The 19,474-nt window shown below is 54.5% G+C and overlaps 9 protein-coding genes across 9 annotated transcripts; 6 read left to right on the top strand and 3 right to left on the bottom strand.

The window, feature by feature from the left end:
• Nucleotides 1–711: 711 nt before the first annotated feature.
• On the top strand, nucleotides 712–1,334 carry B0T26DRAFT_675155 (Alpha/Beta hydrolase protein; the record flags this gene model as incomplete). The annotated part of the gene is made up of 2 exons (XM_060439793.1): nucleotides 712–1,129; nucleotides 1,198–1,334. 2 exons carry the CDS (start codon nucleotides 712–714, stop codon nucleotides 1,332–1,334), a joined length of 555 nt encoding a protein of 184 aa, XP_060299527.1.
• Nucleotides 1,335–1,513: 179 nt separating this feature from the next.
• B0T26DRAFT_750861 (uncharacterized protein) lies at nucleotides 1,514–1,833 on the bottom strand (the record flags this gene model as incomplete). The annotated part of the gene is made up of 2 exons (XM_060445287.1): nucleotides 1,514–1,583; nucleotides 1,643–1,833. The coding sequence occupies 2 exons, from the start codon at nucleotides 1,831–1,833 to the stop codon at nucleotides 1,514–1,516; spliced, it is 261 nt and encodes an 86-aa protein (XP_060299526.1).
• Nucleotides 1,834–3,099: 1,266 nt separating this feature from the next.
• B0T26DRAFT_706935 (sulfate transporter family-domain-containing protein) lies at nucleotides 3,100–6,614 on the bottom strand. Its single transcript, XM_060441834.1, has 3 exons — nucleotides 5,583–6,614; nucleotides 4,363–5,506; nucleotides 3,100–4,293 (listed from the first exon to the last, which is right to left on the bottom strand). Exons 1-3 carry the CDS (start codon nucleotides 6,137–6,139, stop codon nucleotides 3,586–3,588), a joined length of 2,409 nt encoding a protein of 802 aa, XP_060299525.1. The 5' UTR covers nucleotides 6,140–6,614; the 3' UTR covers nucleotides 3,100–3,585.
• Nucleotides 6,615–7,024: 410 nt separating this feature from the next.
• On the top strand, nucleotides 7,025–8,253 carry B0T26DRAFT_642870 (Alpha/Beta hydrolase protein; the record flags this gene model as incomplete). Its single annotated transcript, XM_060437484.1, has 3 exons — nucleotides 7,025–7,228; nucleotides 7,325–7,496; nucleotides 7,583–8,253. 3 exons carry the CDS (start codon nucleotides 7,025–7,027, stop codon nucleotides 8,251–8,253), a joined length of 1,047 nt encoding a protein of 348 aa, XP_060299524.1.
• Nucleotides 8,254–8,420: 167 nt separating this feature from the next.
• B0T26DRAFT_264991 (uncharacterized protein) lies at nucleotides 8,421–9,070 on the top strand. Its single transcript, XM_060434070.1, has one exon. It carries the CDS (start codon nucleotides 8,579–8,581, stop codon nucleotides 8,996–8,998), a length of 420 nt encoding a protein of 139 aa, XP_060299523.1. The 5' UTR covers nucleotides 8,421–8,578; the 3' UTR covers nucleotides 8,999–9,070.
• A 1,210-nt stretch (nucleotides 9,071–10,280) lies between these two features.
• Nucleotides 10,281–12,458, top strand: B0T26DRAFT_640548 (uncharacterized protein; the record flags this gene model as incomplete). The annotated part of the gene is made up of 2 exons (XM_060437242.1): nucleotides 10,281–11,331; nucleotides 11,431–12,458. The coding sequence occupies 2 exons, from the start codon at nucleotides 10,281–10,283 to the stop codon at nucleotides 12,456–12,458; spliced, it is 2,079 nt and encodes a 692-aa protein (XP_060299522.1).
• Nucleotides 12,459–12,844: 386 nt separating this feature from the next.
• On the bottom strand, nucleotides 12,845–15,394 carry B0T26DRAFT_740438 (uncharacterized protein; the record flags this gene model as incomplete). Its single annotated transcript, XM_060443847.1, has 2 exons — nucleotides 12,845–14,293; nucleotides 14,351–15,394. The coding sequence occupies 2 exons, from the start codon at nucleotides 15,392–15,394 to the stop codon at nucleotides 12,845–12,847; spliced, it is 2,493 nt and encodes an 830-aa protein (XP_060299521.1).
• Nucleotides 15,395–16,568: 1,174 nt separating this feature from the next.
• B0T26DRAFT_740437 (cytidylyltransferase family-domain-containing protein) lies at nucleotides 16,569–18,226 on the top strand (the record flags this gene model as incomplete). Its single annotated transcript, XM_060443846.1, has 4 exons — nucleotides 16,569–16,727; nucleotides 16,809–17,190; nucleotides 17,333–18,129; nucleotides 18,188–18,226. 4 exons carry the CDS (start codon nucleotides 16,569–16,571, stop codon nucleotides 18,224–18,226), a joined length of 1,377 nt encoding a protein of 458 aa, XP_060299520.1.
• Nucleotides 18,227–18,499: 273 nt separating this feature from the next.
• Nucleotides 18,500–19,445, top strand: B0T26DRAFT_264977 (uncharacterized protein). The gene is made up of 3 exons (XM_060434069.1): nucleotides 18,500–18,967; nucleotides 19,078–19,245; nucleotides 19,335–19,445. Exons 1-3 carry the CDS (start codon nucleotides 18,772–18,774, stop codon nucleotides 19,385–19,387), a joined length of 417 nt encoding a protein of 138 aa, XP_060299519.1. The 5' UTR covers nucleotides 18,500–18,771; the 3' UTR covers nucleotides 19,388–19,445.
• Nucleotides 19,446–19,474: the final 29 nt, after the last annotated feature.

Here is a 19,474-nt window from a genome sequence, read left to right as displayed (position 1 = left end):
GATAAATTTTACCTTATTGGCAGTTTGACCATTTGGGCCGACACTCCGGTATGGACAGCACAACAGCCACAGGGCTAGTATTGCCATTAGCCGTTGGTTTATCCAATTATCGCGCCAGCTGATTATGGAAGGCGGCCCTAGAACTTTTTGTTCCTACTTGAGTCCAGAAGGAACTTCGTAGCCACAATATTCCCCACTGCCCGTGCATTAGTAAAACCAGAGCGCCCAACCCAAGGGCACAACGTTGGACATGATGGCCAAAGCAGGGAACGTGGTGCGGGGAACCAATAGGCATCCTAGATGGTAGGGTCAAAGGGCGCCGATGGGGGAATTTGAGTGGCGGAACTCCACCCAACGCCGAACAACTCGTTGCCGTCCTGGCTGGGAGAAAGCCTGATTGAGGACAAAGTTAGGTTGGTGTGTAGGTCCCTGGGCTTTGACTTTGTACATAACGCACTACAAATGTTACATTGAACCTCATTTAGCCTACTTTAATAGTGTGCTTCTAGGTAATGATAAGTACATGATAGCGGGGGTGTCGTGGATCTGTTCCTAGATAAGTGTCCAAGGGAGGACCCTAGGTAAGTAGACAGCGCTCCCGATGCAAGACGGACTTTTCGCAATACAATCGCTCTCTCTTGATTATGAACATACTACGCCTCAGATATCTATCCTACTTTTGAAGAAATCCGCAACCCATCCGCCACCACTATGCCATCTCTAAGTCTCAAGGATGGTACCGAGATTTACTACAAAGACTGGGGCAACAAGTCGGGCCCCGTCGTGACATTTTCCCACGGGTGGCCACTCAGCAGCGACAACTGGGACAGCCAGATGTTTTCTTCGCCAGCAAAGGCTACCGCATCGTTCCTCGCGACCGACGTGGCCATGGACGGTCAAGCCAACCGTGGGAGGGAAATGACATGGACACATGCTGATGATTTGCACCAACTGTTCGAAGCCCTGGATTTGCGTGATGCTGTCATGGTCGGCCACTCAACTGGCGTCGGCGAAGTGGCCCGCTTCATCGGCCTCTTCGGCACCGACAGGGTCAAGAAAGCAGTACTCATCGGCGCCGTTCCTCCCATCACGGTTCAGAGCGAGCCAAACCCGGGGCACCCCGCTGTCGGTCTTTGACAGTTTTCGCCTTGCCATGCTCGGTGACTGCTCTCAATTCTTCCTCGACGTCCCAACTAGCCCCTTCTTTGGCCTCAACCGCCCCAACGCAAAAGACTAGCCAGGGCCAGATCTACAGCTGGTGGCAGCAGGGCATGATGGCCAGCTTCAAGGTGCCTACGACTTCGGATGCCCCTGGGCCCTGGCTTATCAGATAACCAGAGGATAGATTTTTAATGAACACCTAGGTAGATATGCATGAAGCTTTTATTCTTCTGCCCAGTTCCTGGTCCCTCCTAAATCCCAACCAGTCATACTGCGATCTAGCACGACACACCCCCCTAGAGGCCCAGGCCAACCTCTCATGACATCAAGCGCCAAGGTAGCGTGTAGCCATTCAGTTGCACCACTGACCAACTTTTGCGAATTGTGTACCGGCGAGATTGCCTCCGCCGTTAGCCGCGATGCTATCAGGAGTTAGCTCTGGGTTGTGAAGGGTTATGGGCGGCTGGCTAGAGACGCTTACCATTGATTGCATCCGATCTTATACTGCATAAACGCGCTGCCGGCCCTGCAAAGGGCATTGCTCCAACCTACGGCGTTGCCTTCCAGCAGGGCATTGTTGCAGATATCGAAGCACACTGCGGGTATGGCTGCTGTAGCAAGCCCCGAGAGCACAGTGGCGGCAAAAACGATGGATGACATTGAGAACTGCATTTTGTCCGAGGTCTGGATGGCGTGGCCGTGTCGGAATGGAGCGTGTCGGGTTGAGAAAAGAAATCCAAAGCTGATTGATGATAGGCAGTGCGCGATAGGGCTGGCCGAGTTGACATTGATGAGAGACAGACGGCGAGGTGTTGCCCTTATTTATACATCTAGCAAGACGAGAGCGCTTCAGATTCCAAGTTGATTTCAATTCCACTGCTATAATGGGGCCAGTCTTCGTTCCCTGTCGTTGCCGATACAATGCCTGACATGGTTTATCGTATTTTGAGTGGCGTAGTTATGCTGGAAGACGGCGAGGATCTGCAATAATGGCATTCGGGGTCCACTCATTCCGTAAATATCAGTCGGCCACGTACTCGTTATTAGCCTTATTAGTGTAATAATTATTTACAACGATCTTCGTTGGAAGCTTTTCGAATCTCTTTATGACAATCCTTCGGGCACAGCAAAGGTCTTCAAATCCATGCAATCTCCGAGTCGAGTCCGGACATCAACACGTGGTGCCGCTCGTCTTGGCTTTGTAGGGAGGTACCAATTCCGCTAAGGAAAGTGGTATGGGAACTGAATAGGGAAGTTCGGCGACATTGGTTTTAATTAGATACTTGGGAAGGAGCCGGCACAGCCCAGTTATCGTCTTGTTTCTTGAATGGAACTCCCTGCCCTTGCCTACAGCTGACTCAAAAGTTCTAGACACGGTTACGTGGGTTCCACCAGAATCCCACCCTAAAAAGAAGTCAGGAAATGCCCATGTTCATATTAATACGTGACCCGTGGTCGGTATGCGGCTCTGCGGCATGGTTGCTGGCGGTCCCGACAAGCTCCCATCCACCCCATGCATGAACCATTACCTCCGAAGATTTTCTGCTGGGTTCGTAGTCCGAACCCGGAAGAAAACTCGCAGTGTGCAGAATGCCGTAAAATGGCCCCAGCCCCCTTTTCTACGTACCCAGTTTTGTGTGATGCATGAATGTTCAATGACCAACATCAAGAAACAGCGACCCGCCGGACGTTACTACCCTACGTACCGTACTGCGGCCAATCCCCAACCAGCGAGCTTCCAGAAGCCGCGATGGGACAACATCGGTTACGACGGCGTTATGAGGTCGTACAGATGGAATTACCTAAGAAACATGACTAAATCACGCGCGCGCCCTGTGCAAGACCCCTGTCTGGTTGCCTCGTTTTCCGTCCCGCTCTTTTCATGATTGACCGAAGTACTTCGTATCGTGCACGTTGGGCCGCCGGGAATAAGACCGGGGCGAAAATTACCCAGCCTAGACACGCAATCCCAGTGCCTATGGCGGGGTTGTATCACACGTGATGAATCACATGGCATTAGCCCCGCCTTGGAGATTTCGCCCACACGTTTTGTAGGGAGATTTCCTCCTAGAATTAGCTAGCCAATGCACACATTTCCCACTCCAACAGTACCCACGCTGCTCAGAGTTGACAAATGATATATACAAACCTGCATTCTTCAATCTTGGTGTCTCTTGCGAGTTATGACATGTGAAATGTGACCATATGCTAACATCTCTATTCAAGACATCTAAAAGCTGGACCCGATTTGACATCGTGGGTTCATTCGACCATGTCCAAGCGGCCCTAGTCTAGCACAGAGGAACTCGCCGTATACGGCATCGCGGCGTAGCTCAGAGCCCGTAATTCGCTTCCATGATGACCACAGATTCCAATCGGCTATATCTTTGGTGTCAGTCGGTCAGTCTCGCCTCGCGACCGATGTCAAGCACGGCCTGGCTCGCCGATCTCCTGGACCTCGGTCATCTTCAGCGCCTCGTGAACGTCGTCGACAAAGTGGTCCATTCCTCCAGCAAGCTCAATGATGCCGCTCCGCTCCATAAGTCTCCATACATCGGAATCTGGAGCAGGGATACGGCTGAAAAATATGCGAACCCCGCGTTCGCGGTAGTCTCTGACAATCTCTTCCAGAACTTGGGTTCCGCTGCCGTCCAGTGAAGTCACGCCATGAATGTCAAATATTATGTTGTGGTTTGAGTCCTCCCTCCTTAGCCTGGGCAATGCGGGGTGTGCCAGGCTTGTGCCATATAGCTCGAGTCTTCGTAGCCTTGTCTTCAGCTCTCCAGTGTTTGCAAACGTCAGCGGCTCAGGAATCTTGACGATTAGGCACCCTTCGATGAACTCCAGCCGGTCTGGATTAGACTCTGCGTTCTCAAACCGATTTGTGCCAGGAATGCGGCCAAGAATTTGGATCCGAGGCCGCGTCGAGTGCCGAATGACCTGGAGGAAGGATAGACCGACGCCAATAGCCATACCAAAGGAAAGCGAGAAGAAGATAGTCGACAGCAGGATGACCATCATGAGTCCCAGTTCCTGCCAAGCTCTAATCCGGAGGAAGAAGGATATGTCGTGCGGACATTCTTCGATGAGGGACCAGGCGACAACGCTTATCAGGGACGATAAGACGGGTTTCTACTCGTGTTAAAAAATACTGTCTCGGCAACTACGAGGGGCATGAAAGGCTAGCGGGGCTGGACTTACCGGAAGGTAGTAAAGATAAGGGAGAAGGAACAGGATGCAGATGAGAGTCAGGATGCTGAGTATGATCGAACTCATAGGGGTCTTCCCACCCGTTGACCTGTTAACTTTGCTCCGGCCATAACCCCCGAAGGCAGGAAGACTCATGAAGCAAGCTCCGACGAGATTTGCTGCTCCCAGGGCTACCAACTCGCGGTTTGGACTCAACTGAATGCCGGCAAAGGCGGTGTTTCCGTTTAAGCTTTTGGCCGCGACAGATGACTCGAAGAAGCCAAGCAGGGCGATCAAAAACGACGTGCTTGTGGCGTCCCGGATGTGCGTCATGTTTGACAGTTTGAACGGCCACTGAAAGGTAAATAGGTGCCCGCTTGCGGCTTCCACTTTGCCGAGAACAGCGACGCCCGCCTTCTCCCACTCAAACCAGTACGCCATAACGACCGATAGCACAACGACAATAAAGCGGTCCGGGACGTAGGCGACGCCAGGATATCTCGGCTGCAGGCGACGTTTGATCTCGCGGCAGACCATGATGACAACGAAGCTGGTACAAGCCACTCCAAATGTCAAGGCATGGACATGGTCCAGATTGCCAAAGATGAACCGCAGCTTCTCAACGCTACTGCCGTGGCCTACACCATTGTCCTCGGCCAATCGGCTTAGGCCTAGCTCGGGGATGAGCTGGTCAACGGCAATCACGACGCCAATGGCGCTGATGAAGCCCCTCAGGAACGGACGAGAGAGCACGCTGTCCATGAACCCGAGGCGGGCCACGCCGGCAACAAAGACCATGGCGCCGGCCATTCCCGCAACGATGCCACATAGCTGAGCGTGCAGGACGGCGTCATCGTCGTCGCCGTTGCCGCGGTCGACAGTCGACTTGATGACAGTGCCGACAAGCAGGGATCCGGCAGCCTCGGGGCCCACAATCATGGCCGGGCAGCTACCCAGCAGGGCGTAAACCAACGGGTTCAAGACGAAAGAGTAGAGGCCGTTGATAGGCGGTACGTGGGCCAGGCTGTCAGCGAGGGACAGCGCCATGGGCACGTACATGCCGGCGACCGTCAGGGCTGCTACAAAGTCACCCTTGAAGTAGGACCAGCTGTACTCGCGTGCCCACACCAGCACGGGAAGATAGTATGACAGATACCTTGGCGATAGCAAGAGGCGTCAGCGGATCATGCAGTCCGTAGCCATGGGGAGGGGGGCGAGGCAGGCAGACTCACATCAGCCCAGAGTCCTTGATGCCATGGCGTTCTGCCAGGACACTAGATGTGCTCATCTTCTTGCTCTTCATCCTCGAGGCCCACTGCTTCTTCCAGCCCTTGTGGCTATTCGACGACAAGCCCGAGAGCATGCCGTCCATGGATGGTATAAAGGAGTCGGACTCGGAATCGGACTGGGCGTGCGAGTCGGCGTGTAGACTAGCAGTCGGGCTTGCAGGGCGCGGGGAGAAGGTGCCGTGGTTGCATGGGCCATCGTGGACGTGCTCCCGAAAGTCCAGCTCGCCGCTCAACAAGGCTGTAGATTCTGTGGCATGTGCCGGGGCGCCACGACGCGGGGTGCTGGGGCCAGCCAGGGCGAGGCTCGGCACGGCATCATCGTGGACGTTTAGGGGCGGTGAGGTCGGAGACAGGGGCGGACTGTCACGGCGGCTGGCAGCTTCGCCGAGAGAGGCATACGACGACGCGTTGTAACTTTGCCGAAGGCCGCTTGGGTTTGTCGGAGCGTGTTCATGGCCTTGGCTCGCGCGGGATGGGGGAGGGTTTTGTCGGGAAGACATGGTGGGACAGAGTTTGGTGCGGCTCGGGTGGCTTCAAGCTTCAAGGCATGGGCCGGCCACGCTCCGTATTCCGTCGCGACGACCGAAAAGCCTAGGTACTAGTAAGTTAAGGCAGGCAGGAAAACTTCCTTCACTCCCTTCGGGCTTGCAAGTTGCGGCAGACGACAGCCGCGGCTACCCGGCGTGCAGAACCGTTAGCCGGCACTGGGCTTTCGAGTGCCAAGGTGAGAGTGCCGTTGCCCGTTTTGCTTCAATCCCCCAGCCCATCCGCCAAAATTGAGACCTTGTCTTTATCGTCCCGTGTATGTCCTATTCGTGCGCTCTTTCTCGCCTGGCGGTTCTTGGTGTCGCTATGCCTCGCAAGGTCGGTTTTGTCCGTGCCGGTGCGTCCTTTCCGTGTTGTGCAACCGACTAGACTAGGGGCGAATATTTCGAAGTTTGGCAATCTGGCGCACATTTCAGACGGGAGAGCGGCGGGCGGGTGCTCTTGGCAAAGCGAAGCTAGCGATCGGATCTGGGGACCGGCAGACGCTAAGCCGGATTCGAGGCTTGGTGTCTTGGAGAGACTTTCCCCACATGACATGTGGGGCTGTTGGAAAGTGGTCTTGGGAAGGCAAAAAAGGTGGGGTTTGTCGCAGCTGTCATGTCGGCCCCGCCGACTTACGACGGAGCACAGGCTGAACCAAAGAGTCCGGATATCTCCGTTGACTTACCTACCTTACCTAGGCATACCACAAAGCCTATATCCAAGATCACTCAGCCATCGCCAACACTCCCCGCCGATTAATCAGTACGAATTTCTACACTTAGAATCCTCTAGTCCGCTGTGCTTTGCACCCTAGCTCAAGTTTATCATCCAGACATACACTCGTTGTTGTGTCTGTCATGTCTTCTCTCCCGTCTCTCACAACCCCTCCTACGGCGCCACTTCAAAAGTCAACGCACTTATATGCTGTTCACCAAGTTCCGCTCAAATGCGACGTTTACGAAGCCGGCGACTACCCCGTCAACAACCCGGTTTTCCTCTTCTTCCACTCGGGCGGCCTCGTGTGCGGGTCGAGGAGCATGGTACCTCCCTGGCTTGTCCAGGTATGTACGGATAATTTTTCATCACCTCTAGTATCACACGACCAAGGGCCCAAGATAACTAATGGCGGCATTCTAATCCAATGCCCTTCGTCCCAGACCTGCTATCAACGAAAATGGCCTCTTGTGAGCGCTAGCTACCGTCTGCTCCCTCAAGTCGACGGCGATGGGCTGGTTGACGATGCAAGAGATGCCTACGAGTTTGCCCGCGTGTACGGGGCCAGCTCCAAAGGAAATACGCGAAACGTCGTTGTGGGCGGCGCCAGTGCTGGTTCGTAACCATTGACCCTTCTCATCCTGGCATCTAATCCATGGACTCTTGGCCTTTGGATCATTCCAATAACTAATTCCCATCAGGGTTCTTCTTGGCTGCCATCATAGCCCACCATCTAAATCCCAAGCCCATTGCGTTGCTCTCGATCACCGGGATCCCCACGTTCCAGCACGCCTTCTTCAACTCTTCGACCCTGATACCGCCTGAACCTATCAGAGAAGAGGACGTAGAGCACCTGGTCTCTGAGCCAATTTCGGTTGGCATGAGCCCATATGATGCCGCAGCAATCTTTTTCACCGACAAGCTACTTCCCGGTGGGGCGAGGAACCCGGATTTTCAGCCTCCCCTCCGGCCTCCGTCCCCCGCTAGCGAGTCTCAAGATATCAACCGCGGCTTACTCTATGATTACTATCTCTACGAGAATATGTATCCAGCCTTGGTCAGCAGCGTTGATCCTGGGTTCGAATGGGCTAGGGAGGAGTTGCAGAAATCTAAGCTAAACGATTGGCCATTGACAGTATTCATCCAAGGAGACAAGGACACAGACGTAAGCCCAGATGTTTGCGCGGATGTAGCCGAGTGGCTGGGGGATGAAGCGGCGGTCCTTTGTATGGCCAAAGGTCAGCACCATCTCTTTGAGAAGGCTTGGTTTCTTGATGCGGATCCGCAACAAGCACAGGATGGTGATCCGATGGATGCGGTGAGAAGAGCTGTTGCTGAGCTAGACAAGGCTGTGTCAAGGTTTGCGCATTAACCGGCCTTGCATCAGGCCTCGGACCGAGAACCTAGAAAACTAGATCTGGGTATTTCATTTGCACTGGTATATCGGTAGTCCGCCCAAGTCTTTTGGCAAGCAAACTTCATTTTACCGCCAAGTTTTCAAGTTTCGCAGACAAGGTTTGGCCGCTCTGCCGTGCCTGCAGCTTTTACCGGACTACACTGCTACGTCCCGAACTGCACACTGTAAACTGCACACTGTAAACTGCACACTGAGAGCTAAGGTGCGCTAAGCAACCCATCCTGTTTATCGAATTAAACGAAAGATCAGCCGCAGTTGTTCACCGCTACCAACGTCTTCGATGAAGCCTTCGCGGTCATCCCACGCCAACATCGCTCGCGACGTTACAGCCATAGAAGGCCAGACGCCTGCAAGTTGCCCCCCTAGCACGGGGTTTTCCGTTCTTGGGCTGAATCACCCTGGCACTGGCACGTTTGGCTTCCTTATCCTGGTGTCACCTTGTGCGAAAGTGATTCCCGGTCTAACGAAACCTTCATGTCTAGGAATATCCTCTTGGGGAGGATGTTGCGGTTTAGATCAGCTATGTTGCCGGGGAGTTTTCTGTTGCGAAGCCGGGTTCGGCTGTGGCGGGTCGGAGTCGATACCCGCGTGCCGCTCCGGGTCTGCCTGCTTCACAGCCTCGACTGCAACAAGCATGTCGGCCAGAGCCACAGCGCCGGGAATTATCGGTCCGACTACCCTGGAACTCGGAGTCTCCTAGCGGCAGTGCCGTAACCTGGGAGTCGTCTAGCTCGAGCCGTCTGAGTGGTGAGACGATTGCCGGGGTCGCAGTCGGAGTGTGCGCAGCCTGCGCGTTGGTGATTGCCTCGCTAGCCAGTCTTTGCTTGCAACGTCGCCATCGGATTAGAGCACAGTCTTCGGAAGCCATCGTATCGCAGTCCCCTTTCCGCCCAAGATCCGTGCCCGTGGGGGGGCGTCATGAGCTGCAACCAGAGGATAGAATTCTTGCTGAGCTGGAAGTCGGTCCTTGCGGTGGCAAGATGTACGAGGGAGACGGCAGAATGGTTGAGGAGCTTGATGGGGTGGAAATGCCGCTTGAGCTTGTGGCGCCGACTCGTGAGTCGACATAGTCATACTCATCCATACCTACTCATGGTGTGGGTCGGCATTTCCTCGTATTGACGCTCTTGCGGTCATTGAATTTGCATGATAAGGCAAATCGTTGGACATTTGTGAGCAAGCCCGACGTTACTGGAGATTCTTACTCAGGTTGCTAGGTACCTTCACTATATCTCAGCCCCCAGACCAAAGGTTGGAGGTGTCACTTCTGAGGTGATTTGGTTGGTAACCCTAACCCTTAGGCAGATAATGGCCAGCGCCTCGAAATGGCCCCCTGTCGAGCTGATGCTGACCTGTGGCCCCCTTGGCCCCCTACCCCCCTCCCCCCCGCCCCCCCCCCCCCACCCTGGGAGCTTGCTGCAGCCTGCAGTGGAAGCGGAAGTGACAAGCAGGCCCGGAGTCCATCGCTAATTAACACGAGGCTCTGATGAGCCTCAGGCGCATGGCCAGGCCGGGCCTAGCTGTGGGACGCGCCCAGTTCCCGCGGGCTATTCTGTTGCCGCTTCTTCCATTGAGGTCGTCGGGTGGTGGGCGCGTGGCGCTCCCGCAGTGCAGTCGCACCGCGTCAGGCAAGTTGGTTACTAATTATTGCTTTTGAGGGCCCCAAATCTGCATCGTGCGCCCCATGTATTCCGTCCTTCCACGGAACCTAGTCCAATTCCCAGCGCTCTTCCGTTCTTTTCGCTGTCTTGAGCCTGCATTTTGTTGTCGAGTGACTAGCCCGGTTATATTGTGGTAGTGCTGTTTGTTATTGTTTACCTCTCCGCGACGCCAAGGACATTCATGCTCAATTCAATCCCACAGCGCCATTGATGACTGTCGAGGGTTAGGCGTCCAGTCGCCAGACCAAGCCAAGCCTTGGGTTGAGTGCTTAGGTACTCTATCCGTGCTAAAAGTACGGATATGCACGGCGGCAGTCGGCCATGTCGAGCAACAGCGGCAATTCAGGCTCGCTCTCAGACGAGGTCGCTATCGCCGCCCTGGTCATCTCGACCCTGGCCTTGCTGGGCGTCGTGCTGCAATATGTCCAGGCTGTCATGTCGCGCGTGACTGGGCTCGCGAGCCGTGACCGAGAGGTTGCCGGCTTGTGGGCCAACCACACAAAGCTCAAGTGGCGCGGCTTTTTCCGTATCGACGTCGAGTTCGAGGCCCCCATCATCTTCCTCGCCCCAAGTAACAACACAAAGGGCCCCGTCGAGGGCGCCCCCATCTGGTTCGTCAAGGGCACAAACGAAAGCCGTGACGAGACGAGGGTCAAGAGGCTGCCAAGCGACCCCGAGACGGCCGCGCTCAGGAAGACATCGCGGAGCCGCTCCGGCCTCACCCGCGAGCCCGTGCACACCGTCAAGAACGAGCTGGCCACCTGGATACGCGTCCTCGAAGCCGCCCAGAAGATGGAAGGCGACTCCAAGAAATGGGAGAGGGAGAAGTGGCACCAGACCGGAATGCAACTCCCGGCCTTCGATGACCGTGTCGTCACGCTGTCCATTAACATCCAGGCCATGAGGCGCAGCTTCGAGAAGCACCCCACCATCAAGAAACCATTTGCCACTACCACCATCTGCCACCTCGTCGAGCTGTGCGCCGTCCTGGGCATCTACTGGAAGGAGTTTGACCGCGACAACAACAAGTACCGCGCGGAGGGCAACGGCTACAGTCTGCTGGGCCTTCGCATGCCCGACCTGGGCCTGGCCTTTACCTTTGAGAAGCCGGGATGGCCACGGTTCGACAAGAACCGCGTCATTCCCACCGCCGAGGTAAAGGAGCTCTGCTTTGGCAACGTGCCCACCTTCTACCGCCCCGAAATCGAAGACGAGCACTGGAAGCAACCGGTGAACGAACAGACCGACCTCAAGACGCTTCAGCTGGGGAGCCGCGTCGAGATTGCCGAGACCCTGAGTCTCCTGCGTTGCAACGAATACACGACCCAGTGTTATTCCGAAGACACCAAGAAACATGTCCACCTTTTCCCAGGTTAGTCACCTTTCTTGTATACCCCGTAACGCCCAGCGAGCCTCTCGGGGGTTGTGCTTCATGCCGCTAACCCCAATCCCTCGCTGCCCGAAATGTCAGTCATCTTCGAAGTCATGGGCATGCTGGCTCGACCGCTCCATCTGGAAGACAGGGCATTCACGTATCTGCCCAACCCAGCCGTGTTCCCGTTCAGCAAGCAGGCTTTCTCGCTGCGGAGACTCCTGAAGGAGTTCAGCATTCGACTGATCGACGAAATAGAGCTTGCCAGCTACGCGCCCCCGGACGCCCTCGTGGAAATCTCCAACCGCGCCAGCAAGCTCAACCGCGAGCTTCCCCAACAAGACGGCGACTTTTCTCCGACCCTATTGAACGGCCTGCACAAGGTCATCAACGACGTCGATAAGTCGGTTTTGAGCGAAGAGCGCAACGCCAAGGACGTTGTTCTCGATGTCCTTCGCCGGCACGTCCAAGAGGTCTTGCTTGCCATCAACACGTCGTTGAGAGACATTGAACCAGGCGATGCTAGCTCGGTGGCGTCTGTGAGACAGCGTCCTAATCTGCACGGTGACCAGGAGATCATCAAGGGAGATATCTCGTTTGATGACTTGCTCAAGGTGCCCCACGAGAAGCGCGAATCTTCTCTGATGGACAAGTACTTTGACGAGGTGCGTCTGCGTACCGTGAGCACGTCAGCACAGCACCACGACCCACAGGCAGCCGAGGCATCGCGTCTCATCCACAGCCAGGAGGGGACCAACCCCAACCCGCTCGGGGTCCAACAACAGGCCCTGGCAGAAGAGCGCGAAGAGGACGATGGCAGGGCTCCGGAGCCAACAAATGCCGCTGCTACACCAACGCCATCCTTGCCCCGTAGCCAGTCGTCACCCGATTCGGGAAGTCAGTTCCCTGCCCACAGTCGCCGCCAGACCGGCTTCACCATGAGAAGCCGCGCCGAGTCGTGGCGGAAGATACCGCCCACCTCGACCGAGATCCGGCGCCACACTATCTGGTGTGCTCTCGTCTTTCGCATGATCTGCTGGCTGCTGCTGCATGATTTTGACAAGAAAGACGTTCAGCTCCCCAAGAGCGAGCTGATGGGGAGCCGATTAGCTGCCTTCATTATGTGACCAAGTCCTCACCCAGGTTTTGTAGCTGATTGAAGTGGGTTGCGGTATGTTATATTTCGTCGGCTTCAATAAGGCTTGCCTCAAGGAGGGACTTCCACAGGGGTTGCGGTATGAGTGATATATAGTAGCGATATTGGGGATGGTTCTGGTTTTTAACAAATTTTTGGGGTTATAAGAATTGGGGATATTAATGGTAATCTGTTATCGTTTCAATATAAATGCTCAAATATATATGCTCCATTTACGGAGTCTATGATAGGCGTAGTCAATACACCGGCCAATGCTGAAGTGTGTATTTATCTGTACGTCATATAAGAAACCAGTATTAAAGTATAAGCATATATTCACGGCTCTCTAATATCACGTCAAGATGATTAGAGCCTGTCTCATACAAACAGCTCGCCAACACCCTCCCCCTCGTCGGGGGTTACGGCAAGCTCTAGCAGCTCATGGGCTAATTCCACGGTGTCGGCGTCAATGCCAGCCTCTAGAATGAGGTCTTCTTCTGCAAAATTGAGCCGCGCTAATGTAAGAAGATACCGCTGCGCACCGCCATGAGATGCTGCCAGCTTTGCCGTCATGTTGACGATATTCGCGGTGCGCGAGTCTGTGACGAGTGTGTGGAGGAGTAGCATTGCCTGTGCAATGAAACGACAAAGAAGCCTATGCATGTCGTACTCGGCAACATCGTCGCGGCAGGTCTCGGCCTCCATGACGTCAGGGTCCCTCGGTACCGGCTGCGCAGCATCGTCTAGATCCATCTGCATTTCCTGTGTTTCTTCCCGGTCCTGGACTCTGCATTCCATGCTATCCCCCAGTTTGACCCCAGGTCTATCATTGCCGGCGCGAATATCGGGAATTCTTCGCAGAGAAAGTTGTACATCCATGTCGTATAGCCTATCAATAGCCCAGCACAAGACAGTGACCAGGCGAGGGATTGCAACCTCGCTGTTGGCAATATGCATGGCTCCAAAGGGGCTCGTAGCGAACACCATCATAGTTCTCAGCGCAGCCGATCGGACGTTGACTTGCTGTGCCGAACCCGGTGTCGCCCACCGAGGTGACTCGGCGAGAAAGGACGAGACACGATCAATGATCATGTTGGCGATGGACTCGGGTGTCTCGGCCTCGGCCCGGCCGTTTGCATAGTGAGTCGTTGAGAGCGAATTTGGTATGGGCCCAATGCTATGGGGAAGCACCGAAGTCCACAAAAGGGAGAGCGCCCCGAACCAATCTGGCTCGGGATGCTTCGGCGAGAGCATCATCAAAATGAATTCGAGCTCGACGGACTTCCAAAACTGAACTTGATGGAAGTACTCCAAAGGGGGATCCATATCCGAACCCTCGGAAGGTGATGGGAAACAGCCCAACGCAGCTAGATACAAGAGTGATAGGCACTGAGTGACGTCAATGTCAGAATATAGTTGCCGAACGATCTGATCCGGATGATTAGAGATATCCCCATCCACGCTATTAAACCGAGGGAGCGCCACCAGGCGGCACGTTGTTGTGCAGAGCGGAATCAAGGACGATATGACATGAGGGGCCACGGCAATTGTGTTGAGCTGCAACGTGTACGAAACCAACGCAGCGAGATAATATATTGGCGCGTGGTATTTTTCCGACAAGCACTGTTGCCACAAATCGATCATGAATTCTGAAAAGTCGGCGAGCAGGCGGAGGGGTTCTCGAGAGCTACCCATCTGGGGCAACTTCTGGAAGATGACAGAAGCAATGGTTTCCAAGGGAGTCGAGGGGAACGCAAAGCGCGACAAGAGATCGAAAGTCAGAGACTGGCCGTGGAGGGCGCTGTGGTCTAGGACCAGTTTGAGAAACTAGGATGAGATGGTCAGCAAACATATTATGTAGGGTAGGATGGCCGGAGGACCTACATCATAAGGCAAGACGCTCGACGTGTCGCTATGTGCAGCAGGCTCCGCGCCATTCCGCATGTCGTCAAGTCCTAATTCTTCCGAATGAGTTTCGAGAGCAAAAGTTGGACTATCGACGGCAGGCCGTTTCCTCTTTCCCTTGGTCGGCGTGCGCTCAACGGGGGGGATGGTGAAGGAAGAGTCCTTCCTCTTTTGCGCCTCGCCCCGTGTTGGGCTCGACATGATCTCAATGCCATCAAAACCATCGGCCAGTCCCCAAACCTTGTTCTTCTTGGGGGTCGTAGGGCCATCCCTCTTCCTTGTTTTAACCCGCCCCAGCTCTTCTCTATCCTGGCGTACGAAATGCAGTTCTGTTGCTAGGGTGCGCTCCGCGACCTTCGCGGCTTCTACCTGCCGCTTCTGTTCTACAGCTTGCTCGGCACTTTGTTTCTTCAGGCGCGCTACCTCGGCATCGTGGGTAGTTTGAACCTTATCGAACTTGGAGCGTAAGATGGCCGCCTCACCCCTGGCCGCAGTCGCCTCGGCCTCGAGGACAGATAGACGGGCTTGAAGAGCAGTTATCACGTCGTTCTGATTGCCTGTCGCTGTACCCTGTAGCGCCTGCGATGGCTGGATCTGGTATGGCCGAGGGATGGGGACGGGAGGACGCGCAAACTGCGACGGCTGAGGCGCGGGGCGGGCGGGGTATCGCTGAGACAAAAGAGGACGCGGGGCGGGCCTCGACGGAGACGGGTAGTTCGGGCGAGGGGGGTATGAGGGTCGCGACTGCTGGCCGGCGAGACTGGCGAGAACCCGGGGTTGCTGGAGCGGTAGAGTGTGGCCGGGGTGAGGACGAGGTAAGGGCCCGGCAAGCTCGTCAATGACAACAGTGTCGTCCAAATCGTCGTCGTCCAAGGCAAATCCGTAGGCCTCAGCTTGGGCATGAGGTGCAAATTGCGATTGAGCGGGTTTCTGGGCCTGCGTAAACTGGATAGCGTTGTTTTCGAGTTCCTGCAGAGTGTTGTCGTTCAAGTCGTCGAACCCATCATCCGAGTACTCGTCCATGGCCGCTTTTTGCGTCCAGCGCGTGTAACGACCATGCCATTGGAAAGGACCCTCGAGCTTTCCACGCCCTTCTAGGTCGAGCTCAAGCACCAAGCAAACATGCGAAAGCAAAACGAGGGGGTACAAAAGCAAAATGTAGCGCGACAACTGCCCAATCGAGGACAGTCTTTTTCAGGCGTGCGTGGGGTTTGTCGAGAACCTTATTAGCCCCACGGTGCGATTCAGTGACGCGCCTAGGCGTGGTGGGTGCCGAGCAGGGGTCTGGACTCCACGCGAGAGACAAAGGTGGGGCACAGGACATTCGGATCAACAGTTCAGCCAGGTTCCGGTTCGGGGTCTCGGTCGTAGAATCACCCGCCGTTGCCTTGCGGCGGCTCCTCTCAGTAGCCAGGCGCGCGCCAAGGCTCGTACTGATCCGGATCTTCTGAAGCTGCGAATTGCAGAGTTGCATGACCGCCTGCAGAGCAAGGACGAACGAAACAGCAAATACATATAGCTCGCCGTTGCTGCTCTTGAGGAAACGTGATTTCCTTGGGCAGGAGCGGTCAATTACTTGGGAAATTACCTTGAGTTTTCGTGCCGTATTTGTCTTCCCAAACTGAGAACCCCTCGTCCGGTCGTCGTAACATTTCATAGATTACAACTGAATTGGCGTATTACGTACTCGGCAAGTCCAGTCAAGTACGGTACGTAATCCCTACAATACAAGAAGAAGCGGCTTTCGAGGCGCAGACCCAAGCTTGGCCTGCTCCACCTTTTGACTGGGTATTCTTCCCCGACCGAGCCACCATTGACGTAGCACACCTAAATTTCAATCAACCACTGTCCGGTCCACGCGCGTCGTCCACTTTCCGGAAGCTTTTTGTCCCGTTGACTCTTGGCCGGCCACAACTCGCAACCATCCGACGTCGACAGGACACTCCGCTCACTCCCCAGCGATACAACTCCATCTCGTTGCTAACGACGTCGCCGCAGCCGCTGCAGCTGCCGCCGGAAAATTTACTGGTAGCCTGCCGCAAAGCTCGACACCTGCGCATCCTCCAAACCCGATCGCCGCCTGTGCTCCGGACTACCCGGCGCCAGCAGACAACAGCACCGGCCTCGGACGCCAGACAATAGATATTCCACATATACAAGCAGTCTCTGCCTTTGGCGCTGTCAGTTGACGACAACCATGACGGGAAGGTCTCGCCGCGGGGTTAAATTCCCCCACAAACACACGAGCGGTCCTGCGACTGGCGGCGACGGCCGTCGGTCCAGCTTTAGCGATGTCAGCGAGGAAGGATCACCAGTCAAGCCAAAGTCGCCTACAACCCTTGATGGTATCCAAGAGGTGCGCGATCCATCCGGCCCCTAATATTTCCAAGAAGCGAGGAAAGATTTACACCGGTGCTGACTTGATGGTTCTTTGCAGAAGCCTCCCACCGCCGAAGAACAAAGGGCTGCCGAATACGAGAAGAAGAAGGCCAACTTCATACAGCGGACCTTCTGGACCTTCGTCATGATTGGGGGCTTCTTCGCAGCGCTTTTCATGGGCCACATCTATATCTTGTTAATAATAACTACAATACAGGTTGTCTCGTTCAAGGAGGTCATCGCCATCGCGAGCGTGCCGAGCCGTGCCCGCGATCTGCAGTCTTCCAAGAGCCTCAACTGGTACTGGCTTGCAACTACCATGTACTTCCTCTACGGAGAGAGCGTCGTGTACTACTTCAAGCACATTGTCCTGGTTAACAAGGTCTTGTTACCCCTGGCTACGCACCATCGGTTCATCAGCTTCATTCTATACGTGTTTGGTACGTCCCTACATCGTTGTTCGACTATTATGGCCCCTTCTCCCTCAGACTCGCCTCCGTGCCCGCCGCGCTGCTTTCCTGGAGATTAATGCCTCGCTCCTTTCATCCTTATCATGACTTTACCGGCTGATTTGAGCTGCAGGATTTGTGTTCTTCGTGAGCTCGCTCAAGGCCGGTCATCTCAAATTCCAGTTTTCCCAATTTGGGTGGACACATATGGCACTGTTCCTCATTGTGGTCCAGGCGCACTTTATCATGAACAACGTGCTCGAAGGCATGATATGGTTCTTCCTACCCGCTGCCCTGGTCATCACCAACGATATTTTTGCCTACATCTGTGGCATAACATTCGGCCGTACACAGCTCATCAAGTTGTCGCCTAAGAAAACGGTCGAGGGTTTCGTTGGCGCATGGATCATGACCGTTCTCTTTGGCGTGGTGCTCACGAACCTGTTACTGCGATCCAAGTACTTCATCTGCCCAGCTACGGACCTTGGGGCCAACATATTCACGGGTCTAGACTGCGTGCCCAACCCAGTCTTCATCCCGCGCACATACACCACCCCGCAGCTCTTCCCCGGCAGGGCATTTAGCATCACAATGGCACCCATGCAGATTCACACCCTGTGCCTGGCGACATTTGCCTCGTTGATCGCGCCATTTGGCGGTTTCTTCGCCTCGGGGCTAAAGCGCACTTTTAAGATAAAGGACTTTGGCGATTCGATCCCTGGCCACGGCGGCATGACGGACCGTATGGACTGCCAGTTCACCATGGGTCTCTTTTCCTTCATTTACTACCACACGTTCATCGCCACCTATACGGCCTCGCTGGGAGGGGTGATGGAAACTGCCATCACAGGCCTGACAGTGGATGACCAGATTGAGCTGATCAGGGGGATGGCAAGATACTTGTCTAACCAGGGTGTCGTCGGGACTGATGTAGGTGTTACCATTCCCTGTCTTTCGCTCCATGCGCCAATTCACTAACACTTCTTAGTTCATCTCATGTCTGGACCACCTGCCGTCAAGGAGATAGGACGAACTTGCGGCCCAGACGAATTCTGTGGACAAGGTCATCTGTCTTTGAGGATGCCGCTTTAAAACAAGGCCAACTCATTCGAAATTGCATTCAATATTATCAAAATGCGGAACATTTGAAGCTTCCGCAGGCGTAAAGGAATAGCTTCATGATGTCCTCCCTACCAAGAAGCGAAAGAGTCCGGGTCAAATTAGATGGGTACAAGGAATGGTTCAACTTCACCATTACTGCAAGCAGCTTTATTGATACACTTTGAGGGTTTTACTGTGGCGGAATGCCATGCCCACTTTGTGGGTTGTATTGGAGCGTACTAAGAAAGCGTTTTTAGTATATTCCACTCGGTTCAAATCGAATGGGTCAAGGAAGCTTCTCGTTCAGGGAAGCTGTCCTGGTCTTGACTATTCGTAGTCTCTAGTTTGGTGCGCTTGCGTGGCAAGAGTTACGTCCGTCACCCTTCTCTACGAGTTGTGGGTGACTGGGCTTCCTGAAGTGTGCGACTCGCATATCGAGTTCCCCCGCCCCGAGAATAACCCAATAGCGTGATGTTGCAGCGGGCGTATCAAGCCTCCGTATATATTTGGCCACGTCCTCGTCGCAAACCAACCCGTCTTACCCCTCCCCAACAGTCTGCTCCTCCGTCAACCCAAGAAGCGGGCACATCTCCACACCGGAGCACACTCGCCACATCGCCTCGCAGCTTTATCAGCAGAGATCGACATTTACTCTTTGGCCATCATGGTGAGTTGCATCATAGACGAGTGCAGAATTTTTCATCCAATGAAGCCGTCAATATGATTGTTCTGGCCGGTTACCAATTATTTGCGCTATTTAATAATAGGCATCTGAAGACGACATTAAGAGGGCCTTCCTTGGCGGCGATGATGACGGCGACGACACTCTCAGCGTCTCTGAGGCTGTCTCGGCCGTGGAGAAGCTCAGCGGCCAGTCGGTCAGCGAGTCGTCTATCGAGTCGGCTTGCCAGAGTTGTGGTATTGATACTGGCCGCGAGATGGACTGTAAGTTGCGAATGCTTGAAGAACTAATATTACTTGTTCTTTCCTCCCCTAGGTTGGGTTGCTAATACACCTATGAGATATTACTCTAGTCAATGAGTTTGTTCAAGTTGTTAGGCATCTCGAAGACAATAATTACCTGTAATTTTGCAACGGAGTGATATTATATCATTACTGACTCTCTCACCACAATCAATATATCCTTTGTAATTTGCAATCACAATACTTTGCT

This window comes from Lasiosphaeria miniovina, assembly GCF_030549165.1.
Source record: "Lasiosphaeria miniovina strain SMH2392-1A chromosome Unknown B0T26scaffold_3, whole genome shotgun sequence".
Lineage (NCBI taxonomy): Eukaryota > Fungi > Ascomycota > Sordariomycetes > Sordariales > Lasiosphaeriaceae > Lasiosphaeria > Lasiosphaeria miniovina.
The sequence above is the reverse complement of the archived record's forward strand: the minus strand, read 5'-3'. Positions and strand labels throughout refer to the sequence as shown.

What these genes read in the sequence shown, in the direction of transcription:
- B0T26DRAFT_706935 (XM_060441834.1), bottom strand. Translation starts at nt 6,139, where the DNA reads ATGTCTTCCCGACAAAACCCTCCCCCATCCCGCGCGAGCCAAGGCCAT. An exon ending in ATCAAGGACTCTGGGCTGAT is followed by an intron (nt 5,507 to 5,582) that starts GTGAGTCTGCCT and finishes GCTATCGCCAAG; the next exon opens with GTATCTGTCATACTATCTTC. An exon ending in CTTATCTTTACTACCTTCCG is followed by an intron (nt 4,294 to 4,362) that starts GTAAGTCCAGCC and finishes TAACACGAGTAG; the next exon opens with AAACCCGTCTTATCGTCCCT.
- B0T26DRAFT_264991 (XM_060434070.1), top strand. Translation starts at nt 8,579, where the DNA reads ATGAAGCCTTCGCGGTCATCCCACGCCAACATCGCTCGCGACGTTACA.
- B0T26DRAFT_264977 (XM_060434069.1), top strand. Translation starts at nt 18,772, where the DNA reads ATGTTGCAGCGGGCGTATCAAGCCTCCGTATATATTTGGCCACGTCCT. An exon ending in TTTACTCTTTGGCCATCATG is followed by an intron (nt 18,968 to 19,077) that starts GTGAGTTGCATC and finishes AGGCATCTGAAG; the next exon opens with ACGACATTAAGAGGGCCTTC. An exon ending in TACTGGCCGCGAGATGGACT is followed by an intron (nt 19,246 to 19,334) that starts GTAAGTTGCGAA and finishes ATATTACTCTAG; the next exon opens with TCAATGAGTTTGTTCAAGTT.